A 19,305-nucleotide genomic window follows, 5' to 3' on the forward strand; every position below is an offset into this window, starting at 1 on the left:
AAGGATCAAGTTAAATTTAGGGTGTCAAGACATTATTTATTAATAATAATAATTACATCTTAAATTTCGTTATATCTCGGACAGATAAGAAGTATTTAACACCAAAGAACAAAGATTGCTATGGTTGACAACTACATGAAAATATTTTGAATTCTTCCCTTTGTTGTCCTGGACACATTCGTCTATTGCACTAGCTTTGTTTCCTTTACTCTTCTTTTTACCCCATTCCATCAATGTTCTTTTGGATTTAGGTCAGGATTGTATGCTTCCCACTCCATAACCCGAAAACCGACTTCTGTATTTTGCACGATTCTGGCGGAATGCGGCCTTGCATCGTCATGCAAAACCGTCTCCTATTAGTCGACGTAAAGTACCACATGAATTGCTAGAATCTATCAGCCGTTAAACCTCTTCTTCTGTAAACACAGAATGGCTTTGCTGGTCTTCGATAAACAGGTGTTTTACTTCTTGCAATCTTCGTCTTACTGTCCACTCCTCGCACCTCACAGAGCTGTAATTGCACTTGATCGGCATTAAGGTGAAGATATTTTAATGTTGACACAATAATGCGGTCACCACGAGCGGTTGTAAGTCGCCTTTTGTCTGTTTCAAGTCGTCTATGAAAGGATCTAATCTCCTCATAACTCTTACATACCTTTCGAACTGTTGCGTCATATCCAATTATCTACAACAGCTCATTGACCAAGTCTATTTTCGATTAAAGAAATAACTTGGTCGGCTTTTTGTGGTGTAGTATGCATTAAACTAACACACTTGAACACTACTAAGATTATAAAAAACGAATAATATACACATTTTTGTTGAAAACGCAATAATTTGTTAATTTTTTTCACAATCACCCCTTACACACACGTTACATTATTGAATTGTCTTATGAACAACATGTTTCTTTTTTTGATCTGATGATTGAATAAAAAAATATAGTTAACGTCAAATGTTTACAGCGGGCCGATTTCTACGCACGCAAGTGTATATATAAAAAAACACTTTTGAATATAAAAAATTTATTTAATTGTTGATATCTACAATAATTAGATGTACGGCCATACTGTTTGTTCTATCCACTTGATATAGTATGATACTCTAGTGTATACACCAGGTAAATTTTTGGCCAAACCACAACCTATTCCAAAAGATGTAACTCCAACTATATCGTACATACATTTAATATCATTGGTGTCTTTACGAATAATTTGAAGTGGTCCTCCGGAATCACCCTATAAGTAAACATAAAGATATTGTATTGGTCAAGCATCTAACAACCGATTCGTAATAAATCAGATTTTTATTGTTTAAAATTTATTTTTAGCCATAGGAAAGAAAATGGAATTGCGCAAATTACATAAAGACATTTTATTTAATCTGTCAGTAATCGTCATCAATAATAACGCACAGAAAATTTGTAAGATACCAAATAGAATTGTAGAAATGATGAGATGATTTCTGAGTCTGAAAACAATCTCTTCTCTTGGAAATGATCTTACGAAAAGTACAACAAAAAATAGATATTTCTTTTTAAGACTTGCTTTCTATTCTATCACATATTTAGTTGCAAAAAATTGAAGAGTTTGATGACAGGATTTGGAATGGTTGAATGGAACATATTATCGAAAGATGGTCTCACCTTCTGTCAAACCCGTTATAATATAAATAAACTTCAGTTCAAACTGATTTGAGTTAGGAATGATAACTTTTGAACAACATTTGAAATTAAAAGGTTTATGTTGTTTGTTGTTCGTTGCCCGAAAATAAGAGGTACAAAACATGCTCTCTTTCATTCTTTAGAAGTATTTGAATAGTTTTTGCAATTTTAAAATGTAGAACTACAAATATTTTTTTTCTTTAAAAACAAAATATCTCATTGAATTAAAAGATATTTTTACCTGACATGTGTCCTTTCTATCGGTTCTTGATCCTGCACAAACCATGATATCCTCTATAATACCCAATGGCAACTCAGTATCTTGCATCCGAATCAAATTTCTGTACGTATTATTACATTTTTCAGTAGAAAAAAATTCTAAATCGACCCTTAGTAAATCTTGACTAAGTGAGTCACTCGCAAAATCTGTTAACCCCCATCCTGACGCTATAGCCTCTATAACAGGAAATGTACGTTCTGTATAAAGACAAGCCGGACGCAAATATGTGTTTAATTCGAAACTTTCGTCCACTTTTAAGAGAGCTATATCGTGATATTTTCTGTAATCGTAATTTGGATATTTGATTCTTTCAATTACGTTTCTTACTTGTAGATGTAATGTGTCACTTTGATTTGAAATACCTCCTCTAACTAGTCTAGCATCTCCTCTAGAAATTAGAACAATCAGTTGATATTTTAATTTAAACGAACAAATATGAACGAAATCTAAGAAATATTTTCTGATATGTTATTTTAATTCACAGAATAATCACTGAACGTGGATTTGAAAAATTATGGAGGAATGAACAAACAAAAAGTAATAAAATTAAAATAAAAATTCAGCATATTCAAAGAGAGTTCAGACTTATTTAAATTCATATTATTTTTTCTTGATATTTTAATTTAGAAACTTACTTGGTGAGACTTTTTAAACAATGAGCAGCTGTTAGAACAAACGTTTCACTGATAAGTGAACCACCACAATCCCAACCAATGTTGTCTCCAGTTCCATAAGCAATTTGAACCTGAATGAACAAATTTAAAATACTGTTGGGTTAAACTTTAGATAATGAACCGTCGATATGGATGTTCACAATCTTATATAGCAAATAGTTCATTGAGTAAGGATTTTGTATACGTAATTTTAAATTGCGGGGATCAATAGCTTTTGAGAAATTGATTCTTGAAAATGTATATTTCTAAGTTTTATGTGAAGCGAAGCGAAGCGTAAGTCCAATGTTGCTATTAATCATTTAAGTGTCGGAAGAAAAGTAGTTGAAAAAACATACTTTAATTTGATATTACCATTTTTATTATATAAATTTGACTAACTGACCTTTATTATTTCATTTAATACCTCAATCAACTATAAAGTTAACAATCCTTAAGTACTATGTAATCAGTACTAATATATACCTGATATACCCTGAGTTTAAAATTATTTGAAGAAAGGCTCCCGTTGCAGGGGCTAGGGGGTCTTGCAGCTCTTTCCGGGGGCGCGGATCGCTACTAATTACGTTTGAAATTCATACTGGCCAGTACTGATTTAGACTCAAAATAATTTCAAACTTTATTTTCTAATTAAAAAAAACGGGTGGGCTCTGCAACTCCACTGTCGAAGGTATGTCTTTCTGCTAACGCCCTTCCGCAAGTCACTATAAATTGACGGTCAATAATCTGAAGCTTTACCTACTGTTGTGAATTAATGAGTGAGTCTTCCTCAATATTGGCTTTGAATTCTCCATGAGCATTGATATTTAAAACGATAATAAAGGAGACTGCATGCTGCCGGGGGGGGGCCACAACTTTTTTGTGGTTGAAGTCAACTTCCAACAAGTAAAAAAGTTGTCGCGCTCTCGAGGCATTTTAAGCGCTGGTATTTTTATGACAGGTAAAAATTTGACGTTTCGACCTGTCGTGGTCTTTATCAAAATATTCAACTTCACGTTGATAAATTGCAAAATTATATTGATTAATAGATCACCTACAACATGAATATCGAAATAGAAATTTTGCTTAGTCTAATTTTGTTTCCCCTTTAGATTCAGCACATCTAAAGCTATAGAGAAATTAACTGTAGAAATCCCCAGGTGTAAATGGACGAAGAAAACGCTAGCTATAATAATATTTTACAGAAAAACTTGTGAAACTGTGTTGCATGATATTTCTAAGTAATATTTATCAGTAATCATTTTTGAATTAATATATTGGATGAAATCTTACCATATGTGGAAATTCACGTTTACCTGCCTTGGTACCCCCAACAATTAGTTTTTGATTTTGGAACGGACATTCGAGAACCTTTGAAAATGTCGCAGTCACTGATAAAGTTGGATTTTCTATTTTTTCGTAAGCGTATTGAGAGTATGCTTGACACACTGCAAGATGAATTTTATCTTTTTACATTTTTATCCGGAAAATATAGGGAGAAAGTTGATTCATGTGCAGGCATATTGTGTATGCAACACAACAAATGTGGTGTAAAATCAGTCACTCAGATTCAGTAGCGCAATGTAGGAAGAAAAGCAAAGGAATATTAGAATGAAGTCGTGGAAGCCATTATAAATAATGGCCTACCAAACAGTAGCTCATTACGCAATATCCTACCCTCTCTAAATCCAGTAGTGTCCATCGTATGTCTTTATCTATGAACTATTCAATGATGAAATGTGCTATTTTGGTATGCATATTGATTGGTCGTCTCAAACTTTGCTCACCACTAGCTAAGACAAGTCTTAACAAAACTTTCCTACCTACCGAGCGTTATATCCAAGAATTTCCGTTAATTCACTATGACATAAGACGGCTGCTTTTCTCCCTTGGAAAACAGCTATTCTGATGTAAGTAAACTAGGTAATTTCACAGTCCTCGCTGCGCTACTAACAGCTATTATGGAGTCATATGTTTTTCTCAATTCAAACCGTGCCTACGGAATTTCCACACGTCAACGATTAATTTAACGTGAATGCAGACATTTGAGAGGTTCGTTCTAACCTAATTTGGACCATTCTTGGAAGCGTTTATATGATATTGTTCTGGTAACAGTACTTGCTATCAACCAAGTATCGAAAAGACCGTCTCTGAAACGGTTTTCAAACATTGCCTAATATGAAATCGATATTTTAGATTTAGATTTGATTTTGAATTTGCATTAAGTTATAGTAGCTATAAACAAAGAACCAGAAGTTTTTCTCGGAACCTATTTTATATTTTCAATCAGATAATAGAACCAGCAAAATTTGATAATTCGAAATAAGTGCGGTGTGGAAATTATGAAAAGTTCTTTCAGTATCCATCAGATTAGAAATACAAGTAAAGCAAAAATTAGATCGCAAGAATCTATCTATCGAATTTAAAAATATAATAGATGGAATTAGTATGTATCTCACTTTTTTTAGCTTTATCTCCAACTTGAGTACCCCCGTTAGATTTCATTGTAGTAGTAGTAGTGGTAGTGGTGGTAGTTTTTCGCGTAGGTCGTATTTTTGTTGTGGTAGTAGTAGTTGTTGATTGTGTACTAGCAACACAACAAACTATAACTTGGGTCCCTTCGTAACCGCAAATATCAGTTGGATAAATTCCTTTCATTATATTGTCTCTAGCAGTTTGACAAGCCGTGAGGTAAGTGCAGATTCCCGCTGCACCTGCTTCGGTGTTACAATCGTCCCCTAAAATAAAGGGAGTTGGTTGATTTTCAAACTATATAAAGATGTTTACTCCCGAAATTAGAAGAAATACAGTTAATTAAAATGTAATTTGTTTCAACCAGAACGTCCTACCTTCTAATTCCATACCGAGTACCTTACACTTTACAGATAATATTTTAGCACGTTCTATACAGAATTCAAAACATCATGTTCCAATTTTATACTCAGAATAATACCGAAATTGATATATACATATATCATCTAATAGATACGCTTTAATATGAAATAATGATGTAAAATACCCGGATAAATATTAGGCATTTCACAAAGTTACAAAATGAAAGATTTAATTTTAAAAATATCTTAGTTTAGTGGACTTATTTGGTGGGATTGAGAAAATTAGATGGACAAATACGTAAATCTAAAAGAATGGGTGAAAAACTGGAAAATAACAAATGAGCAATATCTGTCTCTGATCATAAAATAATCATGTTCAGACTAAAGACTGATTCCACTGAGTCAGAATAATGATTCTGTGAATATTTTGACTGCACACCTACGGTTTCGAGGCTTTACAAGGTTTGGCAAAGGGTAAAATCAATACAACCATGGCCCTCAGGAAACCGGCTAAGAACTTCACGGAGGGCGAGGACACAACAACAGCTTTTGCTAAAGACTCACTTTCCGGGGAGCGGCGGCATGAACTCAAGGAACAAAATGGTGGAGAGTTTTATGCAAAATTAGCAGAAAAATTAATTATTTGCTGAAACAATATGACAAAATTTCATTTACAATAGATATTTGGAGTAAACCAAGCTCATACTTTTCGTTATTAAGTCCAACAGCGCATGGTTAGATATAACTCCCTTCTTCTGAAATCACTTCATGTGATTTCATTTACAGCTTTAATATGATTTGATTTCTCATTCTACTTTTAGTATTGAAATTGAAGAAGCTAAAATATATTTGTATATGTTATTTTATTTAACGTGCTCTTAAATGTATAGTAGAGAAAAATAATTATTCAGCAGTTTAACATCATTTTCAAATAGATCTCATTACTATTTCCCGATAGTATTAGAACTTGATGATGAAGTTTGTCATTATAAACTTATGATACTTTAATACTAACATACAATGAGGACGTTTGAACTACTAAACCTCCATTTCCCTTGACTGTACTTTGTCCATCCACTTTTTGATAGGGTGAAATCAAAAGTTACAATCTAAGGTAGCTGTCAAGATGATGATAAACTGATCGAAAAAGTACAGCAAATGCATCCCCTTTAGATTAATTTTAAAGGTACTTGCAACCGCGAGAATCTTCTGCCAATTTTCGAATAATAAAACTTAAAACGTATGTTAACGGTAGATGTGTGGAACAATATCGTTTTTTTAATATTTCACAACAATAAAAATGAAGGGGATTTTTTTGTAACCCAGCCACCCCAGGCAGAAATACGTTTCCCTACTATGAAATTAATTATATAAAAAATTTTAACATTGTGGCGAGTACTTTAGTCAAGTTGGCGACCAGCTCTCTGACCATAACTACTTCCGTTACAGCCCTTTACTAAATAAACCCCAAGTTTCAAAAATGAATTGAAATTACGGGCAGAGGTAAAAATAAAATTGAGTGGAACTAGTTGTCAAAAATCTCGAATCTAATAATAATTGTTTTTAATGCTTTCGACCAATTTCAAAATTAAGCAACTGCTTTTTTTTTAATTGAAATTCATATTTCGTGAGATTTTCTATTATAACAAACAACATTCTCAATTTTACGTTTATCAATTTCCAACTTTTGAAAAAAATGATATTCATTTCAAAAAGTTAACAAAACCTTGATAATCTTTGACTTTCTGCAAACAAAAAGTAGTTCTACATATAAATAATATTGTTTCAACGAATAACTATAAAAATCCGTTGATCATCATTTCATAAAAACGAGTATGATAATTACGAGTCTGTCATAATCTTAATATGAAACACTCACCTTCATATTGTCCTCTCACCTCGAGGTAAACACATAGAATCAAAACTATGATTATATACTTGTACGATTTGATCATTGTTGAGGTCAAATATCTAAAACTAACACTCAGTACTGTTTGATTATCAGTGTAATACCGAAATGTCAAGTACTATTGGTGCGACCACTTGCTTGTCATGGGGAATTCTGAAAATCGGACGTCTTTATTGTTTATTCTTAATCAAAGCAGTTATTAATATTTTCTGCGATATATAGGCAACATCGTTGACATTGATGAAAACAAGTTTGTTTGGATATTTGTTATTTTTATTACAAACGTAATAAAATTGTATATCTGTCCCTACCATTGATAAGCTTATAAAGTGTAATTTCGACAAAAATAAAAAACTGTAACGCTTTTGATTAAAAATCAATATTCAATTTTAAATTTACTGAATTTCTTTTCATGAATTTAGTAACTTTACCTATATTTTTATTAGTAAGGGATTCTCAGAATTGAAAGTATCTTATAATAAATTAAATTGATGGGAATGTGAGTTTGATATAAGTGGAGAAAATATTTCCATAGTTGAGTGGTAGTTTTATTAGGTGGAGGAATACGGAGATAGTTCCAAAAGTACTTGAGCCAATAAGAAAAATACAAAAATTTTGAAAAAAAAATATATTTGTTTCTCGACGTACACTTCTCCTAACGGTTTTCAATAAGTTCGATACCCTTTTATAATAAGAATCGTCAATCTTCTCAAAATAGCCGACGTTACCTCTTCATTGTTGGAAAATCTTTGAACACCGATCCATTTTTCAAGCATGGGAGCACGAAATAATTTAAGAAGGTTAAATCTGACGAAAAAGATGTATGGGGTAGCAATTTTGAGCATTGGCCATTTCAATAACGAATATGTTAGCTGGTGCATTGTCTTGAAGAAACAACGCTTTCTTCATAACCAAATGCGGCGGTTTCTACTTGATATTTTCGCTTAAACATTGCAATAAATTTGCATAATACTCCACGTTGATAGTTTTTTTAACATAGTCAATGACATACCTTGCCTGCAGATGGAACGGTCTTTGCCATCTTTGGAGCAGGTTCTTCCTTTTCAGTCCAATGTTTTGATTGTTTTTGTTCCATTGTGAACAAACGTGGCACCCCATGTCCAGATTTTCAAATAATATTCCATGTACCGCACTTTTTGAAATGTCTACTATGTCTGCTAGCACGTATCCACATCCTCGTAGACAGACCTTACGTACAAACATAGATTCTTCTAGTATTTCGTTACAAGAGAGAATGAGTGAGCAGCCTTGTATATCTTTTTTTATACTTACCGAGTTAAAGACTGTATTTTTTCTTCGCCTTCATAATAAGAATCAAAATTCAATAAAGACAAACAAAATATATTGAAGGACATGTTTGTAACGGAAAAAATTGGTTTTTTTGTTTAAAATTATAAATTATAGACTTTTAAATCATCACACATCACTTCCGATGGTTGTAGTTTAATTTATCTGAAAGGAGGTGCCAATTTTCCTTCGCATTATTCCTGTTTCTCAGATATTCAGGGTGGATGTTGAAAAAGGCCTACAATGCTTCCATTCGAAAGCCTAATGGATCGAAAAAGAAATAATCACTATTTTGAAATACTCCTGCATGTGAGATTATTATATAGACGATTCTGATTGATGACTCAGACATGCCATTCCAAGATTTTTATTTTTCATACTTTCATTTTATTTCAGATATCATATTAATTAAAGATAAAGCCCTATTTCTGCTAAACACGCTTGATGATTACGGCGGCGTCCGAATATAAGCAGATTATAATATTCTTCAATTGTCTACATCATTATGCGATTAAGAATTAAGCGCAACGTTTTTTGCGTCACTTAAGACTGACAAGAATGTAAATTTTTGATAAAGTAACATTATCATCAAAGTAAGAAATGGAACAAGATTTTTCCCACTGAACTATTATAGTTTTCAAAATAGTTTTTAGAAACGGTTGGTGAAAATTACATAAATAGTACAAAGTTCTCCAAATAGTAATTATCATCGTCATATATTTCACATAGTCATTCTGTCGTAGTTGACCTGAAACTGCAAAAGGTCGATGCTCTTTTAGTACCAAAAACGATGTCCTTTGAAAAGGTAAGCAAGTACCTCGAACCTTTAATCATCATGACGTAAGCGGTGAGGCTCGTTTGAGTGTTGAATCCTCACACGTCATGCTGAGCACTCACAGAAGACGTGGACTAGAATTTCTTCGTCCTACATTCACCAGCAGCATTTTGTACCATTCTTGATGCTTATAGTATGGATTTGTCCGTGTCTAATGTCCAGTCAATTTTTAATTGGAATACTTGAGGCAAAAGGTCCAAATATGTGTGCCTTTGCTTGTCTCATACGAGGTGTTTCCATTTTCCTTTATGGCAAAAGTGTCCGGTCCTCAAGGATGGAAGTACTGAACACGAAATATTATACTACGATACACAACAAAGTGAGGTTATGAAGTGAGCAACCTATTTTGTTAGCTCATTATTATATTGCTATCGCTGTGCTTTCTTTATATATTTTTTTGCATTGTCATGAATTAAATGATTTTTTGTGAGTGTGATTTCATGCATAGCGCAGTTATCGACGGTAGTAAAATCACAAGCATCATTAACATTACTGTGAACCATTCTTCACCGCTTAATACAGAATATTTTTATTGTTATATGACTTTAGGGAAAACATGTTCACTTGTGTTTTTGCCAAGATATCAATATGCATAAAAATACGGTTGTATTCTTAATATTTATTCAAATCAATATTCAGTGAGATCAATTTACCAACAATTTAAGATATTTTTTAAAATTGGCAAGTGAAAACAGAAAATATACATTTAATTATAACGAAACAGTGTTTTTTAAATAAGGAAAATCAATTTAACATATTTTTTTCCACCTTATTCCACTAATTTGCCATATAGTAACTTTATATATACAATTTTATAATAATTTAAGACTAAGGTGAGATTGAATGAATACGAACTTCTCATTTATAATAATCAAATTTTGGCGCTTAACAGTTAATACTTGAATAAATTAAAATATTATTATTCCTCTTTAAAATTGGTAAATTTAGATTTGAAAATTGTTCAACTGAAAATTATAATTGGTAATAAAATTTGATGTTAATTTCATAAATCAAAATCTTCAATTTGGATGAAATCTACATGTTGTTATTCGAGATTTTTTAAGTACTCAAAATAACTCAATCTCAAATACAGCTGGTTAACCCGCTTTTATTTTTTAACTATTTTTGTCAATTCCTTATATATCTGTCATATTTTTTAGCTTTATGTACTTTAAACTCTAGTTTCTAGTTGGTATTTCAATTCTTTAAATCCACTATTTGCTTCGTATTGTTTTATTTTAATATGTCATTTTTTTGATTCTCTTTCCTACCGATTTTGTTCTTAATCCATAATCAGATTCTATAAGGATTCTTATTATAATTGTTCAAATCGTTTTCTTAGCATCATATTTGACTGTTTTGTTGTTTAAAGTTCTTTTTTTCACTTTAAATACTTCAAATTCATTTTTCTCTCCCTCTTTTCAATGGTTTTCAAATCTTGCCATCGTTATGTCCTTCTTTAAACTTTTATATCTATAAAAAATATTCTTCCATTCAAATATTTGAATGGTTACGTAAATGAATTTATGGACATGATGTTCACACATTTAAAAATGTGTATACTTGTAAGAAGTAATACAATAATTCCATAAATTTTAAATTAGATTAAGGCTATCAAGAAATATCAAGCGTACCATTGTATATTACACATTATGAGCTGATAAATTATAACTAATGCATGCATGAATTAAAACAATTGATATCTAATCAGCATAAGACTATTCGTCTATCTCTATCTATGCAACCAGCATAAGACTTGTCCGTCTATCTATGCAACCAGCATAACAAGTAGGCGTATTTTTAGTTGCATACTAAGAGCATCATGATATATTTCATAGAAAAAAGAATCAAAGTGCTAGCTAAGTATGAAATAATATTTATTCATCTGCAGGTATACAACATTTCTGATTCCAATTTAGTTTGATAATTTTATTTTTCATTTTTTTGCAATTATTACTAACGGTTAGTGAGATATATTATTTTGATTAATTCCATAACTTAAATATGCAGAGTCAAAAATTTTTAACAATGAAATTACTGTTTTACTTACTACGTTTGCGCACAAAGCATTAAAATTATAAAACGAGAAGTCAAATAGGGGGACGAGGAATGTAGAAAAAATGTCGGGTCATTTACACAGGTATAGTACAGGAATATTGTAAAAACTTCTCAGCCTCTCCAATAGTGTTTCTTGTAATAGTGCGGGGATATTTGAAAAGGAATTTTTTGTGCAATATCACGATTAATTTAAATATCCTTAGAAACATCTTTGGTATATCGTTTCAAATAATGTTGACGTTGTTCTCTATTTCTTGTAAGGATGAAGTAATGAAGCTATTATCTAAACGAGGACAGTATCTACAATTTACTTTTTTGAATCAGTGATTTTTGAATCTGATTATTGTTTTGGAATTTGTTAAATACGGTGGATTATGGAATTCAATTTCCAGTAATTAATACAAAGAGGTATCACAAGAAAATTAATCAGTATTATAACAACTTATTACTAAATTCTCATGGAAATGCGAATATTGTTGGGGAAATTTAAGAGCGAAAATTATTGCATCAGATAGTTCATTTCTAACTTGTTCAAATTATTCGGAAAAACTTTCATCGAAAAGTAAATGAAAAAATAATATCTACAGGTTGTTCAATATGATATGTCATTCAATAAGATATCATTAGAATCTTCGCTTGGGTCCTCTCATGATTTTTAGGAACAAGTTTAATATAAATCGGTTATCCGCTTACGCGCATCTAATCAAAATTGAAGCGTCACAGTATTTTTATAAAATTGGAACACTTAAATATAGTGTACTAACACAAGAAGAGTCGTTCTTTGGAAGTGTATTGACAGGAATCCTTATTCGTTATTTTTTATACTTAGGTTGAAACATCAACAGATCTTCTTAGTTTATACTTTCCTAGGATTATGTGTAGATTGGTCAAGTGACTGTTTTTACCCCTATCTATCTTATTTTTCAGTCGATTTCACAAAAGGGCACAGGTCATATGAAGGTTTGATTCCGCAACTATTATATCATTTTTGTCAGCTATTCCATCCTCTCCTAGTCCAATGTATCCCGAAACTTATTGGAGGTTAATTTTTTTCTTCTTATCTGACTCATTTAACAAGTTAAGTTTTCAATTCAGTTATAATGGTTATTTAACAAGATAATAATATGCCATATTAATGATTCGTCTCACTATCGCTCGTAAATCCACAGCAGGATCTTTGAGTTATACCGCCCATTTTTTCCTGCGAAATTTGTGCACACTATTTGTGTCTTTGTAGTTAGTTCCTTTTTTATTTCACATCAAGAAGTTTACATCTAGAGTTTATCCCAGATATCAGTTTTTCATCCAAAGACGGTGGTCATAGAAGCTATTTACGTCATATAAAATCATAGTAAAAATCCAGGATGTGATTAAGCAATATCGTCTATTATCCGAAAAAGATACTAAAGAAGTCTCGATAGGGGTGAGATCTTTGGTAAGAGAAAGATCTATTAAAATTGAGTGCCGCTTGCTCGACTTTCGAAACAATGATTTTTTGTATCGTTTTATATATAAAATATGAGACTAAGGAACCTGGTAATTCAGTTTCATATATAGTTACATTCCAAAAATCGGATGAAGAAGGTATAAGTATCAATTTTTTCAATAAACATTAGAAATTTTGTTGGTTATCTGCTTATAAACCAATAAACGTAAAGTTTCATTGTAATTATTTGAAAAAACTAGAAAATTCATCAAAAAATAGTTGTTTAAATTAAAAAATCATTTTTAACTGCACCCTTTCCAAATATCCTCATGAAAATCGGAGATTTAAAGTAAAAACTGTTGCAATATTCTTCCTATTCGCCAGATTTGGATCCCTATAACTTCTGCCTCACGTCTCAAAAAATAATTTTTATAGACCATAAAATAATATTTTTCTTATCGAAAAAAAAAAAAATCTAATGATTCCAATGATACCGTTTCAAAAAACTATTAATACTTTTGAATAATGATTAGTTTTGACTCATTTAGTTTTAATGTTATAAAATCTGCGCATTAAATCGAAAATCATAATTTGACACTTGACATGGGTAAAACAATGAAGTCTCGTAAATTTGGTAAACGTTTAATCAACGCCAACTCCTATTTCAAAACGTTATACTCCGAAGATAGTGCTGAGAAGTTTCAGTTGATCCTAAGGGAACTTATAACACAATGTTAGTACGGTCTCCAGAGTTAGTACAGGTTTTATCTTTTTCTCGAAGGGGCTCCGCAAGTAGACAGGCATCGTTTCAAAATTCGCACGATTCTCTATGCAAAATAGTTCTCAACTAAAACTTTAATTAGTTCAGTACAAATTTTTTAGTAGTAATAAGATATTTATATATTCACTAAACAGTTCCCAATTACATTTAGACTATAATTGAAAACACTGGGTAACTTATAATTAAAATGCACAGACCAAATCGGTAGCAAAACAATTTGTTAGAAATAAATCAATACAAATTTCTTACTGTTACATAAGTGGGAAAATTGGTAGTAAATCAATAGAGAATAAAACAGAAAAAATAATGAAATAAATAGAAGTTTGATATGTCGGAAGGGATTTAAAGAGAAAATGATGAAGAAGAACTGACAAAATAATGGTAATAGATATATTTGAAATGTAGGGAATATTTAGAAGCTACTAGGTATTATTTTGATGTTTTTTTTAAGAACTATTTAAAGGAGACGTGGAATTTATCAAAAAATGCCTTCAGGTTGTTAACAATATTTTCATAACGGTTTTCCACAACCATCATTTCGACTTTATAATATATATAATAATAATATAATTATATTACAGTACAATTATTCGGAGTGGTTAAATCGATCGATGTATATTCAGATTTTATACACGATGAATTGTGGAAAATATTTTTGAACATCTTATTTGCTCAATCATTATGTTGAATCAATTTCTTACACATATTTGAGATCTAGAAAAAGCTTGTTTTGTTATTTATTATCTCATTTTTATAGAGAGTTTTTATATATATTCGAGACTACATACTTATACAGGGTGCCGTATGAAAAAATAAATATGGAATTATTTCTAAAACAAAATTTCCCCAGTTCGACCCATTCCAAGATATCATTCCATTTTAAAACTTGGTGAATTAAATAATTTTGAGTTTCCTATGTTGATTTTTTGTTCTGTTGTAGTATAAGGGGGAGAAATCAGTATTTCTTATCTTATCGTTCAAGAAAATGGATCTTCAAGTGCAAATTCTAGATAATTTTGTATAATTTTGTATAATTTTCATTTTTTGAACTAAGTAAAATTTGTTCAAAGATAATGATAGCTTTTTAGTTGTTCAAAGAAAGTTGATTAAAAATTATGATTGAGAGAAATTTCTTAGCACTAGGCCCAAGAAACATTTGAATGCTTGCGAGTTTATTAAATAATTTGAAAAATAAATAAATAAAAAAAAATGTTTTATGCAACAATGTGGTTAACAATGGAAATTCAAAATTTGAATTCATTATAACTTTGTTAGCTAAATTTAGAGTCTTTAAATATTGTCGCAAAATCTAAAATTGTGGGCCAGAAATTTAGTCCCCCTAATTTTGGTATAAATATTGGTAATAATTAAAAACTTGAACGAAAAATTTTTTGTAAAGTAAACAGATATACAACTTCTCTTGTCGTTTGTTTGTCTCACCTTTTTATTATTTTTTTTCACTCGTATCCAGTGAAGGAATTCTTGTCTTTTAGACACACTTCGAAGTAAGTCATATTCAAAATTAAGGAACGCATTTGAAAACCCACGTTATTGGACTACTATATCATATGGAATATTTCATTAAGGAGTATATTTTGGAAAATATCACTTAAATTCCTTTTCCATTTTAAAACATTTCTAAGATTCATAATCCTTCTGGAGGTGGGCTGAAAAAATTATGTTATACCTTCATAATTTTTTGTATGTCAAGGAGTGTACCTAAAACTGAAATAAAAATACACAATTTACGAGAAAATATACGTTCCCTACAAAGCTGCAAATGGTTCTGTAAATGGAAAAGAGACAATAAATATGAATATAGAGAAAAGGAAATAATAATTAAGGACGAAGGCTTTTTAATTTAGGTTAGGTTCACAAAACTGAAATGAAGTACATGGCGAAATGATGTACTTTTCTGCTTACTGGGTGGTATTTAGTTCATTGCATTTGCAGTTGCTGTTTGATGAACATTTTCAACGCGCATCATTTCTTAAAACAAGATCGAGAAAGGTAGATGCACGAAAAGGCAAAAAACAAAAATTGAAATATATACGGATTAACAAATATAAAGCAGGTGTGTGAAAATAATCCTCACTTGACATGAAGAACAATCAAATCGAGAAAGCTGCATAGGTAGAATATAATAAAACCCGTTGCATCGAGATCATCGAAGTAAAAATATTTTAATGATGTCAGAATCGACATATTGATTTATTTCAGAGGTAATGTTACATACCACAATAAAAAATGTTTCTAAAACTGACAAAGACTGTGAAAAAACTTCTTGTTTTTATTCTCTAGAATGCTTTATGCCTTTTAGAGCGTCAAAGTATTAAAATATTCATTCTTTTTTCAACCATTTTTCTACTATTTCCGATCATCTGGTACTCCATTCATTTGTTCCATTGTTTTTCCCTATCTTCCTCTTCCCTGTGTTACTTATTGAAATCATGTTTCTCTGAGTCTTCCTCACCTTCTTTTCTAATGTCTTGTTATGTTTTGTGGTGTTCTTCTCTTTATGTGTCCGAACCAGTTTGAACGTCTTGTAACTATTATGTTTTCTATTGGTTTTTGTTTAAGCTTTTCTATAATTTGTCATCCTATCTATACTCGTTTTTATTGTTTCACGTCTACTCTGTGTCTTTTTTTTCATTATCTAAATTTTACTTTTACATTGTCATTCAACAAAATCCAGAAAAAATACTATTAGATATTTGGATATTTCATCATATTAAGTACATAGGCTTTTGGTATGATAAACATTTGCAAAAATTTCCATATCAACATAGAATATAATGTAATGAGTGCCAGACAATAAAATTAATAGAATTTCAATCCTCTGCATCTAGTCAATATTTAATACTAGCTAATTGAGAATATCAGTTAAATAATTTTGAAACATTGTTGATACAATTACAAAAAAGGTACCACATAATTCGAATTTAATACAATACAATATGAAAAGTGTGTGCGAAATATATTGAAAATTATTTAGCACCCATAACTTCAGCAGATTAAGAAAATTATCCAAATTCAAGTATATTATTTCCAATAGAGTTGTAATTATAATAAAAAATCGAATTATATTACATAAGAATACAATTCAATAAATCGTTATGAAAAATTTTCTTTGTACTCAAAATTACACAAACCAATATTTACAATATACAAATGAATTCTAGCAAATTTTCTATTTGAAAACATGCTTCCTTTCGGCACTTTTCATGCTGTTGCATTTCCGGTTTTAATATTGAGTAGATTCATCATTACAGGAGAAAATTGATGGATAATTCATAAGCATCTAGAAGATATTTCAAAAATAAAAGGAATTGATAAAGAACAATCTTTCCTAAATGTGAAAGTACGTCAAAGTAATAGTATGTACTCGTGAAATGGGATGAGGATTGTTGTGTACTTATATTGTAGACAAAAATTTAGAAGATAGTTGTTTTTTCCGATAAATAAAGAGATGGAAATCTTCACTTTCATCTGAGGTTCTCCCCAATTGGTATTTTCCGCGCAAACAATTGATCTAAATAGAAATAACGTAATATTTAAGGTAAAAAACGGGTCAGTAAAATTATTTACCACCAAAATGTTCATACTTTTCAATTCCATATATTTCCAATATTTTGTTTGTGACAGATTCAGCATCATATTATTCGAAAAGAAGATTTACGATAGATGAAAGTGTAGTGTTAAGACATTCGTTTTCAAAATTAGAATTTAGGACTTTCATAACCAATATTTAGACAGCAGAAGAAGAAAGATGAAGACAATGAAGTACAAAGTCAAGTCGTGATGAATTGATCATTTGACAAGAAGTCTTCGAATCTTTGATCAAAAATTTTGTTATCTTCCACTATCAATAAATTAAGTAGAAGAAATCCAGCTAAGACACGAAGGTACCAATGGCCACCTTTTTGGAAATATGTTCTGTTCTCTTGAAGTTTATTTCATGGATTATCTACATATTTATCATTAAGAAAAGACAGAATTCTACGTTTTTTAAGAACTATTACATATATAAATGTAAAACCTTTGTAAGACATATTCAAAACAAGTCTCACACAATTTAATTACAGATAATTCTAGAAACTATTAAAAAAATATATTTATAGGACAATAAACGTCATCTTGCGGTACCCCTTTACAAAAGTACCATTTTGAATTGGGACCTCAACACGGGAGCTTTTCCCTATCGTCAAATAGTGTTGCATAAGAGTGAAATTTTCTTAGTGCAACTCACATTAAAGTTCTTAGTGTACAATTCGCTTTCTAATTACCACCAATAAAAGATGACGAATCGAAATTCATACATCGTTAAGCATAAGTACACCGAGAAAGTGACATAAACAAAACAATATTACACTGAGAAATGTGTTGATGAAACACCACAGGACGATAGGGGAATGATTTCCTCGAATGTTTAGTATTAACACGCACATTGTCGACAGTAGCCGTTATCAATAGACGACTAATGGGTCTAGAAGTTAACAGTAAGCCAACAAAACGTAGGAAATGAACGCTAACGCGCCCAAAGAGGGACCCATTCTCTGATTGCCGCCGTGTTGCATCGCCTCGGGATGTTCACCTATAACATAAAAAAATATAATTTATAACTAAATTGAAATAAACATCAAAATTGCATCAATTTTATGATTCTATAAATATGATCATGAATATCATTATTTCGAGATAATTCTTGTAATAGCATAAGCCTGGAGTTGAGTAGATTCAAGTTTTTTCCACAAATACACTTTTTAGAGATACATTTTGTACTCTTCAAACTTTTTCCAATTGCAATGGTACAATGAAGACGACGTTGAAATGACAGTCTTTACAGAAATATGACCAGGAAAACCTTTGAATTGGGTATTTAACTACGTCATTTCTCTTATGTGAAATATTTAATTATAGCATTGAATAGTGTCACCATTCTTGAGGTAAGAACAGCATTACGTGGCTCCTTATCATCAATGACGTTCAATTAGAGCGTAAAGTATGTTTTATTGCATGATAGTTTGACGATTTGACAACTATAAAGAAAACTGCTCAAAATTTCTCTTCAGTTTCTTTTCTCAACATTAGTTCGTTGGTTATTTTTTTGTAAGTAATTCCGCAAAAACATAGAAGTAATTGCATACATATTTTAGTTTAAACATGTGATCAGTTCTTTGAACAGGATTTCTGTACTATCACCAGAATTATTATAAATAAAAAGTATTATAAAAAACTTATTCAATTCCATTTGAATCAAATATAGTAGACTTGTTTGATTGCCAAAATTCCTATGGTGTCCTTTTTTTGACTATACCTTTTCAAATCGAAGCTAGTGTCTGGTATTGAGGTGTATGGGATTATTGTTTACAAAACTAACAGCACTGACCAAGATTCATGGATTTGTCACAAAATGAGAAACTACAATTCATTTGAATTTCTTAAATTATTCACAGTTAATGAATTCCAGCATATTTCGGATCAATTTGAGAGCAGATAATCACACTATCTTCACCTAGTTATTTAACAAAAAATGATATATATCTTAAACAAAGTTAAAG

The 19,305-nt window shown here is 30.8% G+C and overlaps 2 protein-coding genes across 3 annotated transcripts in view; both read right to left on the reverse strand.

Annotated features, from left to right (window-relative positions):
• Positions 1-1,008: 1,008 nt before the first annotated feature.
• On the reverse strand, positions 1,009-7,503 carry LOC130900745 (serine protease Hayan-like). The gene is made up of 6 exons (XM_057811563.1): positions 7,307-7,503; positions 5,053-5,331; positions 3,887-4,041; positions 2,579-2,688; positions 1,905-2,331; positions 1,009-1,238 (listed from the first exon to the last, which is right to left on the reverse strand). The coding sequence occupies exons 1-6, from the start codon at positions 7,380-7,382 to the stop codon at positions 1,053-1,055; spliced, it is 1,233 nt and encodes a 410-aa protein (XP_057667546.1). The 5' UTR covers positions 7,383-7,503; the 3' UTR covers positions 1,009-1,052.
• A 2,581-nt stretch (positions 7,504-10,084) lies between these two features.
• Positions 10,085-19,305, reverse strand: part of LOC130901269 (lachesin-like) — a 389,818-nt gene continuing 380,597 nt past the window's right edge. For both annotated transcript variants that reach the window (XM_057812492.1, XM_057812491.1), the window contains exon 6: positions 10,085-18,338. In XM_057812492.1, the coding sequence (XP_057668475.1) occupies positions 18,238-18,338 (101 nt within the window). In that variant the 3' untranslated portion in view covers positions 10,085-18,237. The remainder of the gene's footprint in view (positions 18,339-19,305) is intronic.

This window comes from Diorhabda carinulata, chromosome X (genome assembly GCF_026250575.1).
Source record: "Diorhabda carinulata isolate Delta chromosome X, icDioCari1.1, whole genome shotgun sequence".
Classification (NCBI taxonomy): Eukaryota; Metazoa; Arthropoda; class Insecta; order Coleoptera; family Chrysomelidae; genus Diorhabda; species Diorhabda carinulata.

Excerpts from the sequence above, each read along its gene's own strand:
- LOC130900745 (XM_057811563.1), bottom strand. The coding sequence starts at position 7,382 with ATGATCAAATCGTACAAGTATATAATCATAGTTTTGATTCTATGTGTT. Across the intron at positions 4,042-5,052 it reads TGGAGATAAAGCTAAAAAAA|TGTGTCAAGCATACTCTCAA; the intron begins GTGAGATACATA and ends TTCATCTTGCAG. Across the intron at positions 2,332-2,578 it reads TGTTTAAAAAGTCTCACCAA|AGGAGATGCTAGACTAGTTA; the intron begins GTAAGTTTCTAA and ends TCTAATTTCTAG.